Here is an 18,477-nt window from a genome sequence, read left to right as displayed (position 1 = left end):
TTTAAAACAAAAGGTTCTAGAACAGAGCAGTCCAATAGAAATACAATATGACTTGTGAATGCCATTGAAAAATTTTCTAGTAACCACATTAAAAAATAAAAACAGGCAAGTTAATTTTCATGATATATTTTATTTAATCCAATATCTTAGACAATTTATCATTTCAATATGGAATCAATAAAAAATTATTATTGGGAGACTTTTTTTTTTTTTTTTTTTACCAAGTTTTTGAAATCCTGCGTGTATTTATACTTTGGGCACATCTCAATCACACTAGCCACATTTCAGATGCTCAATAGCCACATGTGGCTGGTGGCTCCCTGGGTGGAAGGGAGGAAGAAAAGAAGAAAGAAAAGAAGGAGGGAGAAAGAGAGGGAAGAAATAATATGTTAGAGAAAATCTAACGATTCCTTACAAGCACACAAATGCCTATCAGATCCTCATGCGCAACCTCAAAGGCCAAACTTCTCCATGGTCCATCTCAGTAAATGATCACTGGCAAGTCCAGAAAGTACATTCCTTTGCCTGATTAAAAATCCATCTTTCCCTTCTTGTGCCAACTGTTGATAGATTGTATTTTTCTTCTGGGTGTAATTAGAAATGATTTTCACCTGATTGCTTCATTGTATTAGTCTGAAGAGCATCCCCCTGACCATTGGCTCTCACCTAATTGTTTACTTGATCTCATTCTCAAACTTTTCTCTTTTTCACTGGAATGCCTGAGAAGGCAGCTGGGAGGGACATGTGCACATGCGCCCAAACACCATTAGGGACCCCGTTTTTTTAGTGGGAACCAAAATGCCTCTGAAAAGCAGACTCCCAAGGCATCCTAAATGCCATCTCTTACATAGGCAAAAAATAGACCAGAGAGTGCTGATGTCGATTTTGCATGCAAATTGGTTAATGGAGCCGGAGCTGCTCAACTCGTGTGTATGATTTTCTATTTCCATGCACCAATTTGGGAGTTTATGCAAGAAGGCCGTAATCCTTCATGCAAAGCTGAAAATGCAGGTGTGGAAGCCTGTTTTAGAGCACAAGAACTGTCTGGTCCTGTTCTCATTTGACTGAGTTTTGTTGAATCTTTTGTCATGTCATAAGCCAGAGGAATATTATTTGTTAAAATGCATTTACAATGCCTAGAACTTTATGTAGACTTAGTGAATGGTTATGGGACTGCACTGCTGAGTATGTGGTGTGTCTACACTACAGTGAGGAAAAGGAGAATCCACTGATAGGAATTTGCTGGTGTGTCTTGGGGTGGTGCCTTTGAACAAATGAGTGGTCTTCTTTTGTAGATAGAAGTTGTGCCAAGCCCCCAGAGTGTGGAGTTTATTCTGTCATAAGCCTCTTGAAACTAGTCTTACACATGGTCTTTATGCTTTCCAACAGTTTCCATAGTTCATCATTTTATATTACTATATTCAGAAACTTTTGAAAATTCACCTAAGACTTTATTGATAAACCAATGTGAAATTTTGTTAGAGAGTTGAGACCTTGATGATAATAACTCAGGAGAAAAAGAAATGACCTCATTTCCCGTGTAGATGCCAAACTCAAGTGTGCTCATACCCTCGGGTACCGTACTTCTTGGGCAATCTCTTGTTTTCCATTTTCTGCTGTTTGGAGTTGAGATTTCCAGTCACTTTCTTGTATACAACCATGGTCTTTGTCCTATTATTATTTGGCCATCTTTACAAAGTGAAATTTTTACATTCTTCCTTTGCTTTTGTTGTCATATCAACTTTGATTTTCCCAGTGGCATGTTTTTGAATTATCCCAACTCAGCAGCTTCTTTTTTCTTCCTGTTGCTTTTGTAACTCCTGCTCACACCAGCAGAGACAGAGAAGGATAGCTGGTGACCTGAAAGTGAGGTGTCCCTTCTGCTTGTTGGAGGTGGACTGAGAGATGAGGCCGATGAAGATTTCCTGGAGATAGATGGTGGTGATGGTTGCACAACAATGTGAATTTCCTTAATGGTACCTAAAATTGTTAGAATAATAAATTTGATGTTAGGCATATTTTACCACAGTTTTTTTTTTTTTTTTTTTTTAAGGTTTCTAGGTTTCCTCTGAGCTTTACACTGGCTGACTCTTTTCCAGGACTCATTATGGTTCTTTCATCTTGGTCTTGTGGCTAATCTGCTTTAGGGCCCAGGGAATATGGGGACCCCAGAGTTCACCATCCACTAGAGTGACTGCAGGTGGCAGTTTGCATTAGACTTTCTTTGATGGAGAGAGTGCTACTGCAGTTCTGATGTGGACTTTTGTGGCCTTATCAGAGGAGAATTTCTTCATTTAATGATGGCTGCTAATGAGCCTTCTCCAGGCACTCTTGGTGTGGCCAGCTTGTTGGCAAATAAACCCAGCATGGGTTCTGGCCCAGTGGAAATTATTTCATAGGCAAGACAGGAAAAAAAAAAAAAACTTCAATGAACAATTTGTAGAATTAAAAGTTGTGACAGATGCTGTGAAACAAATGATTGGTAATTAATGATATAGAACAGAGCTGTCCAATGGAAATATACTTTGAGCCACATATGTAAGTTTAAACTTTTTAAAAGCCACATTTTTAAAAGGTAAAAAGAAACACATGAAATTAATATTAATATATTTATTTAATCTTAATATATCCAAAGTATTGTCATTTCAGTGTTATTAATCTAAAAAACTTCTTACTTAGATATTTTACATTCTCTTTTTCAGGCTAAGTGTTTGAAATTGGTTGAACATTTTATACTTATACCACATTCATTCAGACTAGCCACATTTGGAGTGCTCAATAGCCACATGTGGCTACTGTCTTCGACAGCAATGGTAGAGAGCTGTGTGTGTGTGTGTGTGTGTGTGTGTGTGAGAGAGAGAGAAAGAGAGAAAGAAAGAATGGCAACAGACAGAGAGAGAGACAGAGTGAGGGGGAGAGAGAGAGAGGAAGAGAGAGAATTGTATGGATGAGGGAGGGGGACTCATCCTTAGATGGTGTGGATAAAGAAAGCCTCCCTATATCTCCTTTTCGTCTCTCTCTCTTTCTTTCTCTTTTTCTCTTCCTTGAATTTGTGAGGCCCATGAAATTTAGAGGATGACTCTGGCCCTGACTTTGGTGGTTGAAACACTTAATGCTGTTATTCCATTGTCGTTGTCCTTTTATACAGTTCTGTCTCATTAATATTATTTCTGTTATTTTGAAATGAAACCACGAAAGTAAGTTATTGAAAAAATAGTTGATCTCTACTTGCCCCAGACCCAGTCTACAACCCCCTGATTTAATAATGTCAACCTCCAAGTGGGTCTCCTTCCACACCTTCCCTGTACCTGCTGCATACCTAGACACATTTACAGGGGTTTGGTTTGGTTTTCTAACAATGAGCACATAGAATATGTGTGTCACTCTGCCTCATGTTTTTCTCAATCTATGCTGGATATTCTTCCAGGTCAGAGCTATGGATCCAACTCATTTTCAGTATTTCTACTTAATAATCTAATATGGATGAGCTGTAGTGTCTTAGCAGTTCTACTGCTGATGAATGGTATTGCCTGGATGTGGGGAATTAAAATGGTGCTTGGTTGTTTCAGACTTGAAAAATCCACCATGTCCCTTCTTGTTCTGAAAGAGTTGGTAGCCTGCCTGGGTCCTAGTTCGACTTTTCAGATGGTGGGTAGGTGAGAACATACATGGGCTATGAGGGGCTCTGTGGACTTGAGGGTCAGAGTGTATTTGCTCCCTCAGCACCTGACACCCATCAAAGACACTCCTTTAGTGGGATCCTCTGCCTTCAACACACCTGCCTGAGAAGGTATCAGAGCAATCATACTCTTAGTTGAAACTGAGACTCCTCAAAAGTGCCTTGTAAAGATGCATTATTTTTGTTATATGTTTTTTCTAAGAGCTTGGCTGCACTGGCGTTGTTTTTGGTACTGTTTACCTCTGCATAGTAAGTCCTCACTTAACATTGTCAATAGGTTCTTGGAAACTGCAACTGTAAATGAAACACTGTATAACGAAACCAACTTTACCATAGGCTAATTGAGAAAATCAAGAGTTAAATTCCTATGGCATATTTCTGGTCACAAAAACATTACCAAACTTCTCGATAAAGACCAAAACATTTCTAATACTAAACACGGAAATAAATGTGAGCTGTACATACAGTTAAGAAAGATGAATAAAAACAAATAAGATAATGACTTACCCAGTTTTTGGTAAAACAGCGAGTGATGGTGGTTGTAGTGGTGGTGGGTTAAATCAAGGAATAAATGTTTGCAAAGTGAAACTCGTAAGGAGAACTTCCTCCCACCACGAAGTTCAAAAACAATAGCAAATTTGGTGGGCTCTCCAAGTGCTTTCATCCCACATTGTTTATTGTGGTATATTGTGGTACACATTTTATTTTACAATTATTTGTATTCATTCCTTCATTCATTTTCCAACTTGCTTATTCCAGTTCAGGGTCTTGGGTGGCTGGAGTCTGTCCCAGCAGCTCAGGATGCAAGGCAGGCATCAGCCCTAGACAGGATGTCATTCCATTGCAGGAGTACTCTCACACACACACTCACACTTGCTCAGACTGGGACACTGTAGACATGCCTGTTTACCTAACATGCACATCTTTGGGATGTGGGAGGAAGCCGGAGTGCCTGGAAAAAACCCATAAGGACGTGAAGAAATTAAGTCTTGAGATTTTATAATAGAAAATCCATACAGGATTTCTATGACAAATCATTTTACATTGTAAATCCAGTAGTTTAATTTTTATATTGTTTGTACATATTCATTAGTGGCTAGTCTTTGATGCCATCAGCATAATGTACTCTCAAAGTCAAGTGAACTACCAAGAATGTCAGCTATCATACTCATTAGGAAAATGGCTTAAAACATTCATAATTTGCTTTCTTCTGACTCACAAAAAGCTCTTCTTGGATTTGGTATGGATGAGTTTCGTTACCGATTCTGAATAATTGGTGATCCTTTGTGTCTTCTCTAACAAAAGTACTTTTAAATGTATGAAATATTTTATTAATACTCGAGGTTCCATTTCTAGTGGGTTGTTTTTAATATTTGAGTACCCACTACTAAATCTAATCATCAGGGGACCTGGTGTTTCTTAAAAAGGCTTCTTGATGTATCTTAGCCTGTGTCTTCTCTGACAAAATGGACTGGTGAGGTGAGCAATAATGCCATCTTCTGGGTTTTATTAATGGATACAGTCAATGGAAATTGTTGAGGCAGTCTCCTTACAAATACCTGGACACTGAATTGTTACAGTACAGTGGTGTGTGTGTGTGTGTGTGTGTGTGTAATTCATTGACTATGTGTGAGTCTCTGAAATGACGAGCAAACCAATAACAACTTAACTCTCCCCCGCTCCCATTGTCACGACAGCCTGATGCTTTAACAGTCATCTGTGGTCCGGCGGCCGGCAACTTAATTCATTTCATGAGGCATCTGTTGCTTTGCCAGTTACTTCCTAATTGACCTGCAGAATCTTAGGTTTATATAAGCTTAAAGAAGTTCTTTTAGTCTTACTGAGATTCCCCTGTGTGTTCATCCATGGTTTAATTAAGGTATTAAGAATAGTGTTTCAGAACTCATTCAGCTCAATAGCAAAAATACAAATAACCCAACTTGAAAAACGGGCAGAGGGCTTGAATAGACATCTCCAAAGGAGATGTAAAAGTGGCCCACACATATATGAAAGAATGCTTATTAACGTCACTAAACATCAGAGAAATGCAAATCAAAACCACAGTGAGATATGAGCTCACACCTGTTAGAATGGCTACTATCAAAAATACAAGAGATAAGAAGTGTTGGTGAGGATGTGGAGAATAAGAGAACCCTTGCACCCTGTTGGTGGGAATGTAAACTAGTACAGCCATTATGGAAAACAATATGGAAGCTCATCAAAAATTAAAAATAGAAATATCCTATGATCTAGCAATCCCATTACTGGGTATTTCTCCAAAGGAAATGAAATCAGTATGTTGAAGAGATATCTGCACTCCATGCAGCATTATTCACAATAGCCGGGATATGGAAACAACCTACGTGTCCATCAATAGATGATTGGATAAATAAACTATGGTATATACACGCAATGGAATATTATTCAGCCTTAAAAAAGAAGATGATCCTCCATTTACAACACATGGGTGAACCTAGGAGACATTCTGCTAAGTGAAATAAGCCAGACACAGAAGGAAAAATACTACATAATCTCGCATATGGGTGCAGTCTTAAACTAAAAATCAAATACACAGAAACAGAGAGTAGAAGTGTAGTTTGGGGGGTCAGGGAGATGGGGAGATGTAGGTCAAAGGTACAAGGTTGCAGTTATGTATGATAAGTAAATCTAGAGATCTAATGTACAACATGGAGACTATAGCTAATAACATTGTATACTGGAAATCTGCTCAGAGAATAGATTTTAGGTACTCTTACCACACACAAAAGAGAAAACTATGTGAAATGATGGTTATGTTGGTTTTCTTGACTGTAGTAATCATTTGAACTAAGTATATGTACATCGAGGCATCATGTTGTACACCTTAAATATACACAACGAAAATCAATTAAAATTTAAAGAAAGAATAGTTTTTTTGTGAAAGCATGTTGGTGATTGCTAGGGCTCGGGGAGAGAGGGGAATGGGAAGAGTAACTGCTTAATGGACATGGAGTTTCCTTTGGGAGTGATGAAAATGTTTCAGAACCTATAGATAGAGTTGATGGTTGTGCAACATCATGAATGTACTAAATGCCACCAAACAGTTCACTTTAAAATGATTAATTTTATGTTATGGAAATTTCACTTCAAATTTTAAAAATAGTGTTTTAATGGTGTGGTCTCCTGAGCCTGGATATGTGTTTTTTTTTATTTGTTTTGTTTTGTTTTTTAAGTGTCAGATACATGAATTTGTTTAATGAGAAGGTGACAGAAGTCTAAATTTTTAAAGCCCTTAGAACAAACATTTTAACTTATTCCACAGATTTAGAAATGGCACATACAGAAGACATGGGCTTTGTCTTCTGCAAACATTATTTTAAAAATTGGACTCCTATTTCCTACCTATACAATAAAAAGTCCTGCATCGAAAAGTGATTGATTTTAGTGTTTTGCTAAATTGGATCTACTGCAAAGCCCAGGCAGATTGATGTTATAGTACTAGCAGTCTTCAAGGAACTTTTTAAAAAAGAGAGATTTGGTTGAGCAGTGTCATTATCAGCTTCACCTGTGAGGGAAATTTCCCGAGGGAATTGGTGTCTGTCTCATGTTGCACTCCTTCGTACTGACAGATCCATTAGTGGATGTAATTAGAAAAGCAAAGTCAGACTTTGAATAATTAGGTTAAAGTCACAAATGATTTCTGGGCAAAATAATAGAAGCTGTTGCAGTTCAGCCTGCTGTTTCCTGCTTTACAGAGCTGAGTGAAATGGGCAGTTGCTGTATGCGGTGTTTTCTTTCTTGTGTTGGAGGCTGATACTTTCCCAATAATAAAGTTTGAAATAGCAAAGACCTCACTTTGGCCTTTTGCAAATGTCTGAAGGGCTTCGTTTCCAGGGAATAAATGGGGCTGCGGAATGTTTTTGCTAAACAAAACATAGTCATAGCAAAAACAAAATTTACTTTATCCCAGGAGTGTTAAGAAATGTGTGGTTTTGTGGATTATGTTTTTTCTCTGTTTTCATTCCTTTCTTTTCCTTTTTTTTTTTTTTTTAGTTCTTGGAATAATGGTTTATTTATTTATATGGAGTTATTTTCTGAAAGAAAAAACAAAACACTTATTTCAAAAGACGTTTCGACTCTCTTGCCACCCAAAATACCTTTTCAGCAGTAGTTTCTATATTTTGATTTTATAAAAGCCTGTTATTGGTAACAGAGTCTGGAATAAAAAAAAAAAAGATTTCCAAAAGATCCAAAATACAATCATGTGATTCTAAACTTTTTGTTCATCTCAGTGCCAATATAGAAAAAAGAGGAATTAGGAAATAGAGGCCAGTATCAAATACCTGCAGATGTGCCTTGAAGCTTTTGATGTACCTTGTGATGATGTGGGATGAACAGAACGACATCCTCCTCCGTGCATGATGACTGATGCTCGCACTGCGCCTGGACAGTGCCAGGATCAGAAATAGGAAGGAGTGCGGGGCATCCATCCCCCAACTTTATCAAATGCCCCATCCATACTCTGCAGGCTGCTAGGTCTTGGCTTTGGCCATATGGGATTGAAAATAAAATTACAATTACTTGTCACATTTAAAGATTAGGAAGATTAAGATTTCGGACTTCTTGAAAGTAAGAGTTAGAAGTTCTGGCACCATTGGGCCCACTTGCCCATTAGCAGTAACCAGGCAAGAGACAAGATGCTGCCCCTTTGGGCAAGATGGGGCCTCGGTGTTCATTGCTGTCCCCCTGGCTCGTGTCTCTTGTTTACTTTATTTCCCTGGCCTGCAGATACCTCTGTTACTGGCGTTGGGATCTGCACCAAGCCCTCTGTCCGGTAAGGAGATGAGACTCTGCCCCTGCCCAGGTCGGGGAGAAGCCAGGAGAGAATTGTCCTTTGCACTGCAACAGGACAAAGCCCTGGTATGGGATGAAGATGGGCAGGAGTTTGAGACCAGCCTGGCCAACATGGTGAAGCCCTGTCTCTACTAAAAATACAAAAATTAGCTGGGCATGTTGGTGCACACCTGTAGTCCCAGCTACTCAGGAGGCTGAGGCAGGAGGATCACTTGAGTCCAGAAGGCGGAGGTTTCAGTGAGCCAAGATTGTGGCAGTGTGGGAGCACGTGGGTGTCCTTCCCAGATGAGGCGAATGTGATCACTGTAGATAAAAACTATAGAACCTGACAGATTAGAAAGTGGAGAAAAAGTGTGATCAGCCCTCGCGGCAGCGGCCCACTCTGAGTAGGCTGGCATTTTCTCTTTTTGGAAGGTAACGGTGGCTAAGACAGCCATAGCAGTGTCCCTTATCTTCAGACTACGAAGTTATAATTAGAAATTTTAACTTATGATGAGACAGTTCATGTGGTTCAGCCTTAGAGTCAGGTCCTGGTCAAAGGCCAGGAATAGAAAGTAACTTCAGAATAACTCATGCCGTTTCCTTGTAGCTCTCCTCTAGGGTGAAGGAGACCCATCATCCTCAGCGATACTTAAAACATTCGTTTTCTCTCCCACCACTGGGCAGGCATCTCTTCCCTGGAACTCCTCTGAAAAGCTCACCACACTCCCCCAGAGGACAGTTAGCCCAGAATCCCTAGTGCCTGGGCAGGCAGAAGGCTGGAACCCTCGGGCAGCAGTGATGTTTCTCCCGCCCACTGGCAGCGGGTATCTTCCAGCCTCTCCTTCCTCACTCCAGCCACCCACACATGCCATGTGGGTGTTCCTTGTTCCAATTCTAGCTCTGGTTTGGGGGAACTCTTTCAGTTAGCATTGAAAACAATTGTTATATTATCCAATGTTACTTTTTAGTTAGAAACTGGTACCTCAGCCTCCAAATTGAAATAATAAAATTATTGCATTTTAAAGTTGAAAGCGCCTTTTGCAATTGCCCATCCAAAGTCTTCATTTTGTAAATGAGGGTCCCAAGAGATGGGGAGGGAACTATATAGCTTGCCCAAGGTTACATAATTTGTAAATGAAATCAGGCCACTATTACAAAACAAAACGGTGGAGAGGTTACTCTGATAAGTAGGGTGAGAAACAGACCAACAGGCTACAATTGGTATGTCCATCCAAATGGAGAAATCATTCCTTTGTTTATTTGCCTAGGAGTAACACTGGGGAATTGGTCACTTCATAAGCACTATGTTTTCTTTTGTATTTTTAAGGTTAGGGTTCAAATAGAAACATGAGATTAAGGCCTTTAATCATATTTACAATAGGAGCTTTTTTTATTGCTTTAAGATCATTGAGATTCATTTTTATTTGTTTCTTTTAACCATGAAGCTAAACTTACTTTGACAGCATGCATACCAAAAATTAAAGCCATAAAATTGCTTAGCTTTGACAGGAGATACATCTTTAGATTTTAAGATAAAAATTTAAAAGGTATTATGTTTTATTCAGGAAGCATTTAAGTATAAAGTGGTTGATTGACTAACATTTTTAGTGCAGTGATTTGGGAGCACGGAGGTTAAGGGGTGTGGGTGGGAATGGGGAAGGATTTCATGGCCCCACATCATGTTGTCATCACCATCCTGGGGTGACCAGTCCTCCCATTCACCACAGCCAGTGCCACCGCCTGTGATTGTTTTGCGTTCTGTAGGTTACACACACATCATCCCACTTGATCCTCACAATGACGCTATGATGGAAGACAGGTTGATGTTGTTATCACCGTTTTATACAAAGGAATTGAGTGTTCACATGCCTGGGGTTAGCAGGCAGTGAGGAGAGCAGCTGGTATAGAACCCTGTCTTCTTCTTTTTTTTTTTTTTTTTTTTTTTTTTGAGACAGAGGTCTTACTCTGTCTCCCAGGCTGGAGTGCAGTGGCACGATTTCGGCTCACTGCAACCTCTGCCTCCTGGACTCAAGTGATCCTCCCGCCTCAGCCCCCTGAGTAGCTGGGACTATAGGTGCACGCCAACATGAGTGGCTAATTTTTGTATTTTGGGTAGAAACAGGGTTTCACCATGTTGGCCAGGCTGGTCTCGAACTCCTGCTCTCAGATGATCCACCCGCCTTGGCCTCCTAAAGTGCTGCGATTACAAGCGTGAGCCACCATGTCTGGCAAGAACCCTGTCTTCTAAACATATTAACTACTTTTATTTTTTATTTTAGTGTGATGCATAAGAGGAAACAAATGTATAAATTATCAAACTCTCAATAAAGGTTTATTTTATTATAGCAGGAAGAGTTTGAAAAATTTGAAACATTTAAAGAATATTGAACTGTAGAGACCAATATGAGTTTGAGTTAAATATGAGTTTGAGGGCCCCTATTCAATGACTCACAGATGCTGTTTGTATATAGTTTTATCAGAGAAGAGGGGATCTTGGTGCTGGATAGTATTTTTAGGTTTGATTGACAACGTGCAGTTGCCTTCCATAAAGGCTTACACTCCTACCAAAAGTACATTCAGTTTTTCAAATAAAACAAACTGTCTCTGCCACATGTGGTTTTGCCCTGTTGGTTCAGCAGCCTTGTAATCTGTTGACAGCAGAAGAAACCTGCCCCTGGTTTCCATAAGGTCAACACCCAGCATTTGCAGGATCTGGGACAAGAGGACAAAAGGAGATCTTGGGCTGGGCCAGGATTAGGGTGAGGGGAGTGAGGCAACATTTATAGTAAATAAAGACAAGATCAGTGACAGTACTGTGCGAGCCGTATTGGAGCTTAAACTGAAAGGAAAAAACACCGATCTTATCTTTTATTTATTTATTTATTTATTTATTTATGTATTTAGTAACTCTGTCACTCCAGGCTGGAGTGCAGTGGTGCGATCTCAGCTCACTGCATCCTTGACCTCTTTGGGCTCAAGTGATCCTCCCATCTCAGCCTCCCTAGTAGCTGGCACTACAGGCACATGCCACCACACTCAGCTAATTTTTGTATTTTTTTTGTACAGATGGAGTTTTGCCATATTGCCTAGGCTGGTCTGAAACTCCTGGGCTCAAGTGATTCTCCTGCCTCGGCCTCCCACAAGTGCTGGGATTACAGGCGTGAGCCACTGGCACTCAGCCTAATCTTATCTTTATCAAAAATTTTGATATGTTGTTCATCATTAATTTTTTGCATTGATTTTTGTTTTTTCAAATATTATATTAAATATTTATTTATCTTGGTTATTGAGCTTTTGGTGCTCCTTTAAAGTTTGCACCTGTGGTGAGTTATTTCCTCGCTTGCCTCCTCTTAGTCTCTGCCCTGCCTTGGGCCTGGGAGTGCACACAAAGGGGCACCATCCACCCTTACTGCAGACTGAGGAGGAAGTCTGCATGGCCCCCAGATTGGGCCCATGGCTGGCAAAGCAGGGGGTTCTAGGAGCTGGGCTGTGTGAAGAAGGCTGCTGGTCACAGGTTTTCTTGCCTGTGGAAAGGAGAGTGGGTGGAGGAGGGCCAAGGTGAAACTCTTTGAGGCAGTCGAACTCCCTGGGGAGCTTGTGAGACACAGATGGCTCAGATTCGATTCTGTAAGTCTAGCATGGGACCCAAGTTTTCTCATTTTTTTTTTCTTTTTTTTTTGAAACGGAGTCTCACTCTGTTGCCCAGGCTGGGGTGCAGTGGCGCGATCTTGGCTCACTGCACCCTCCACCTCCCGGGTTCAAGTGATTCTCCTGCCTCAGCCTCCCGAGTAGCTGGGACTACAGGCACTCACAACCACACCTAGTTAATTTTTTGTGTTTTTAGTAGAGAAGGGGTTTCACCTTGTTAGCCAGGATGGTCTTGATCTCCTGACCTTATGATCTGCCTGCCTCGGCTTCCCAAAGTGCTGAGATTACAGGCGTGAGCCACCACCCCGGGGCAAGTTTTCTCATTTCTAACAAGTTCCCAGGTGCTGCTGGACCAGGGTGTGCACTTTGAGGACCCTTGCTCTAAAGCAGCAGTCCCCAGCCTTTTTGGCACCAGGGACTGGTTTATGGAAGGCAGTTTTTCCACGGATGGGGTTGGGGGTGGGGGGGGTGATTTTGGGATGATTCAAGTGCATTACATTTACTGTACACTTTATTTCTATTATTATTACATTATAATATATATTGAAATAATTATACAACTCACCATAATATATTGAAATAATTATACAACTCGGTGAGAGTCCTGAGCTTGTTTTCCTGCAACTAGAGGGTCCCATCTAGGGGTGATGAAAGACAGTGACAGATCATCAGACATTAGATTCTCATAAGGAGCACACAACATAGATCCCTCAAATGCGCAGTTCACAATAGGGTTCACACTCGTAAGAGAATCTAATACCGCTGTTGATCTGACAGGAGGCAGAGCTCAGGTGGTAATGCTTGCTCACCTCCTGCTATGCAGCCCCTAGTACCAGTCCGTGGCCCCAGGCTTGGGGACCCCTGCTGTAAACCTTGGGGTTCAGGACAAGCTTTAGAGCAGGGGTCTGTCTCGCCTGCATCCAAGAAGCTGCTTGTGAGACACCTTGACAGGTTTCCGTACACGGGGAATATGGAGAGGCTCAGGATTCTTTACCAGACTTATCTTTGGATTTGTTTATCTAGCAGCCTATCCTGAATGTACCCTTCAGGGGAAAGATTGCATACTTTTCTGCTTTCCTGGCCAGTCCTACATTTGTCACTCTTATTAACGGAGCCTTCTCCAGGATGCTGAATGCTTGTTTTAGAGTGAATCATGGCTATAGATTTTTTTTTCCCTGTAAATTTCTTGCATGATATATGGAAATGAGAGCTGCAGTATCTGATGTTAGGTGGTTCTTAAGTACCCCTAGGTTTTATTTTAAAATTTGTTTTTAAAAAGAGTACATTGGCTGGGCATGGTGTCTCATGCCTGTAATCCCAGCACTTTAGGGAGAGGCTGAGGTGGGTAGATCACTAGGTCAGGAGATCGAGATCATCCTGGCCAACATGGTGAAACCTGTCTCTACTAAAAATACAAAAATTAGCTAGGCATGCTGGCGTGTGCCTGTAATCCCAGCTACTCAGGAGGCTGAGGCAGGAGAATCACTTGAACCTGGGAGGCAGAGGTTGCAGTGAGCCAAGATCATGCCACTGCACTCCAGCCTGGGCCAAAGAGGGAGACTCTGTCTCAAAAAACAAACAAACAAACAAACAAAACAAAACAAAACAAAACAGCACATTAAGGCCCAGGCAGGAAGATCGTTTAAAACCAGTAGTTTGTGACCAGCCTGGGCAACATGGCAAGACCCCATCTCTACAAGAAATTGAGAAATTAGCTGGACATGCTGGCATGTGCCTGTAGTCCCAGCAACTCTGGAGGCTGAGACAATAGGAAGATCGCTTGAGCCCGGGAGATCAAGGCTGCAGGGAGCTGTGATCGCACCACTTTACTCCAGCCTGGGTGACAGAGCGAGGCTCTGTCTCAAAATAAATAAAGAAGAATAAATTTAAGAAAAATTAGAAAATTTAAAAAGCACATTATTTTTAAAAGTACATTAAAAACTTTTAAATAATATTGTTTTTATATATAAAGAGGAAAATAAAAATGACTCATAAACTTTCCACCCAAATGACTGGTGGTAATGGGATCGAAAGTATAGAATACAGTAAAAACGACTTTCTACCCTTTCCTCCCTACTCCAATCCCTGTCTTCAATATTGGTGTTTTTGTGATTTATTCCAGGAAAAAAAAGATTTTTATTTATATCTGTCCATCCTTCTAATGTTATTTACACAAGAGTGACCATACCATTAACACTGTTAGGCACCTTTTTTTTTTTTTAAACTTAGCAGTGTATCTTGGACTTGTTTCTGTATCAGCACGTAACAGATTTACTTTAATCTTCTTAATGGTTCATAGGATTAATCACTGGGGTATTCCAGTGTTTAACTAGTCCTGCAATTAAGATTGCTATTAGAGCAACCCAGTAGTAAATATCTTTGTCCATATATCTTGAAAGACATTTGTGAGCCCAGCCATAGAAGTACTATCAGTAGTAGGGTTGCTGGGCAAAGAGTGTGTGCATTTTTAGGTTTGAAGACCAATACCACCCTGCCCTCAAGAAAGGCTCACTCCCACCACGATGAGGGCCATGCCTGTTTCCCCAACACCCTTGCATGCAGTGAATATTACAGAAGTGAAAAAGGAAAATGTATTATTTCAATAGCTAAAATATAGAATAACTAGGAATAAACTTGATAAATATGTACTATCTGTGTGAAGAAAACTTTAGTATGCTCCAGAGGGACCCAAAGGAAGACTTGACCAAATCAAAATTTTGCCAGTTTCTTGCACGGGAACTTGCAGCATGGTGAAAATACTCATTCTCAGTTAAGCTATGATTTGAACATGACCCAATAAAAATACCCACAGACTTTTTTAGTGGAGGAAGGGGAATTTACTGAGCTGATTTTTAAAGATCATTTAGAAAGACAAATTAGGAAAATTCAAAATATAAACGGAATATAGGAAGATTTGACAAGTAGTTTAACTAGATATTAAAATATAATATGAAATTAAAATTGTTTGAAGTAGTGTTTTATACAAATAGATTAATGGATCACAGTCATAAACTCATATTTGGGAATATAATGAATGATAAATGGCATATGATATATGGCATCTCAAATCAATGAGGAAAAATGGAGAAACCCCTGTGGTGGAGGGGAGTTAAATTCATATTGCACACTTTACATGGGATAAATTCCAAATCGATAAAAGATTTATATGCAAAAAATGAAATATGTATTATGGGAATTCACAAGAGAATTGTTTTATAATTCCAGGTCTTTCTGCTATGACACAAAACTCAGAAGCCATTGAAAGCAAGATTGGTAAATTCAGCTTCATTTAAAAAGTTTTTCATGGAATCACTTGAACCCAGGAGGCAGAGTTTGCAGTGAGCGGGGATAGCGCCACTGCACTCCAGCCTGGGCAACAGAGCGAGACTTTGTCTGAAAAAAAAAAAAAAAAAAATCATGGCAAAACCCACTGTATGCAAAGTCAAAAGGCAAGCAACAAATTAGGGGCAGATACATAAAAACTAGATTTCCTAATATGTAAAGAGTTCTTACAAACCAATAGAAAAAAAGTCCAATGACTCAATAGGACACCAGGCAAAGATAATGGACACACAGTTCACAGACAAGGAGACACAGCATTTAAATATGAAATGTTTAATAAGAAAAAATACAAATTACATAATAAGAGAAATATAAGTTACCATCTCACAGGGATCTTTTTTTTCACTGAGAATAGAGTATGGGGAAAAGAAACAACTTTATACATCACTGATGGCAGATAAATCCATACTACTCTATGGAGGAAATAGCACTAGCTGAAAAAATTACAATGCACACATATATATGTGTGTGATATATATATATATATGTATTTACATCTCCGATTTTTTATTTATTTTTTGTGGGTACATAGTAGGTGTATATATTTATAGGATACATGAGATGTTTTGATACAGGCACACAATGCATATATTTCTAACCCAGCAATTCCACATCTAGGAATTTATTTTTTATATGTACTATAAGCGCACACATGCAAAATCATGTAGGAATGATATTTTTCACTAAAAGATTACTTATAAGAGCAAAAGTTTGCATACTGCATGGTATATCACACAATGAATCTGTAGAAAAGAATGAGAAAGCACTCTGTATTGCTATGAAATGGTCTCTAAGAAAAGTATACTGTTTTGTTTTGTTTGTTTGTTTGCTTTTTGAGACAGATTTTAGGTCTTTTTGCCCAGGCTAGAGTGCAGCGGTGCAATCTCGGCTCACTGCAACCTCCGCCTCCCAGGTTCAAGAGATTCTTCTGCCTCAGCCTCCCGAGTAGCTGGGATTACAGGCATGCACCACCACACCTGACTAATTTTTTGTATTTTTAGCAGAGATGGGGTTTCATCATGTTGGCCAGGCTGGTCTCAAACTCCTGACCTCAAGTGATCCACCTGCCTCGGCCTCCCAAAGTGCAGGGATTACAGGCGTGAGCCACTGCCCCTGGCAGAAAAGTATACTGTTAGTTGATAAAAATTGATTCTAAAAAGCTAGGTGTGTAATGTTATGCTGACATTTGTGTAGAAGAGGAGGGAAATATATAGACCTATTTACTTTTGTATGAATTATTTGATTGTTAATGCATATTCACACAAAAAGATAATACTGATTGCCTTTAAGGAAATAAACGTAGGAGGTAGAGGATAGGGCTAGGATGTAGACTTTTCACTGAATACACATTTGTACGTTTTGACTTTTGAACATTGTTTGCCCTTCTCATAAATAAATAAATTATAAATCCAAATTTTTAAATAATTCAATAGGTAAAAATATTCCTGGTTTTGATTTGTGTAATTCTAATGCTGAATTAGAGTGTCCTTTCAAATATTGGTTAGCCTTTTACGTTTTTAAGGCAATTGCCTATTCATATATTTTGCACATTTAAAAATTATTTTGGGGTGGGGAGGGTTTCGCAAATTAAGGAAATTAGCCCTTTGTCTTAAGGGTCACAGAAGTTTTGTTCCAGTTTGTCTTTTGACTTTGTTTATGCTGCTTTTTGCCACCTAGTATTTTTATATTTGCTCAATGTAGTTTTCTTCTTTTCCCTTCCCTTCTTCCTTTCTTTCTTTATTTCTGTTTTTCTGTGTGTGTGTGTGTTTTTTTTTTTTTTTTTTTTGGAGGATGGAGATGGCTTTTTCATTGTGATCACTGAGAAGACGACTCTAGATCTAAGACAGTCCATTATTATTTTATTTTATTTCATTTTTGAGACAGTGTCTTGCTCTGTTGCCCAGGCTAGAGTGCAGTGGCCTGACCACGGCTCACTGCAAACCTCCCCATTTCCGGCTCAAGCGATCTTCCTACCTCAGCCTCCTGAGTAGCCAGGACCACAAGCACTGGCTAATTTTGAGGTTTTTTTGTTGTTTGTTTGTTTGTTTTTAAGAGAGACCGGTTTTCACCATGTTGCCCAGGCTGATCTCAAACTTCTGGGCTCAAGCGATCCATCTGCCTCGGCCTCCCAGAGTGCTGGGATTATAGGCCTGAGCCACCACGCCTGGCCTACATCCAATTATTAATGCCTTTGGGTGATTTGGAAAACGACAGGCTGCTTGTAAAGTCTGTTTGAAGACAGTAAAAACTGGGACAAACTCATTTTAGTAGAGACCTAGAGGATCCTCCCCGAGGGCAAGGGAAGAGGGGCTTGGGCAGGGCTGGGTGGGCATTGTGGTGGGTCTCTGATGAGCCTCTCCTCTCTCCGCTGCAGCGGAGCTCCCTGGGTCCTCAGCGGTGAGGCTGGCCTCCCTGCGTGACCTGCCCGCCCAGCTCCTGGAGCTGTACCAGCAGGGCTTCTCGCTGGCGGCCCTGCACCCCTTCGTGCAGCCCACCCATGAGCGGGAGAAGACGCCCCTGGAGCACATCTTTAGAGCCATCCTGATCAAGAAAACTGACAGGTAAGGCCTCCAATGGGTGAATGGGTAGCATCCTGTTGTGGCTAAGGTATGCTCAAGAGAGGAGGGGAAGTGAGAGGATGGGGTTGGGGGTTGAAATTTGCATGCTGTCCTTAGCGCCTCAGCCCTCAGACAGGTGAGGCAAAAAGACAACCAGAGAGGTTTCCTAGCATCCTGCGATGAAAAACAAATGCATGTCCAACTGCAAGTAGAGAGTTCCATTTTACATTCTTTCCCTCTTTTAACTCACTGGATTAAACTCAGCTAGAAAAATTCTCCTCAGAAGAAGCATATGCCCAGAATGATGCGGCTAGTAAAAGTGCAATACTTTTAAACTGAAAGGCATGGCTGGAAAACAAATAATTTTGTTTAGAGGCTATAGACAAACTTAAATATCTTCCCCCAAAGTCTAGAAATACTTTAACATTTTGCGCC

At 40.3% G+C, this 18,477-nt stretch overlaps 1 protein-coding gene across 5 annotated transcripts in view; it reads left to right on the top strand.

Annotated features, from left to right (window-relative positions):
- The window catches only part of RFTN1 (raftlin, lipid raft linker 1), a 203,673-nt gene that overhangs the window by 65,557 nt on the left and 119,639 nt on the right, over positions 1-18,477 (top strand). For all 5 annotated transcript variants that reach the window (XM_055295520.2, XM_055295519.2, XM_063610761.1 and 2 more), the window contains exon 3: positions 17,859-18,045. In XM_055295520.2, coding sequence (XP_055151495.2) covers positions 17,859-18,045 — 187 coding nt within the window. The remainder of the gene's footprint in view (positions 1-17,858; positions 18,046-18,477) is intronic.

This window comes from Symphalangus syndactylus, chromosome 10, assembly GCF_028878055.3.
Source record: "Symphalangus syndactylus isolate Jambi chromosome 10, NHGRI_mSymSyn1-v2.1_pri, whole genome shotgun sequence".
NCBI classification, from domain to species: Eukaryota; Metazoa; Chordata; class Mammalia; order Primates; family Hylobatidae; genus Symphalangus; species Symphalangus syndactylus.
The sequence above is the reverse complement of the archived record's forward strand: the minus strand, read 5'-3'. Positions and strand labels throughout refer to the sequence as shown.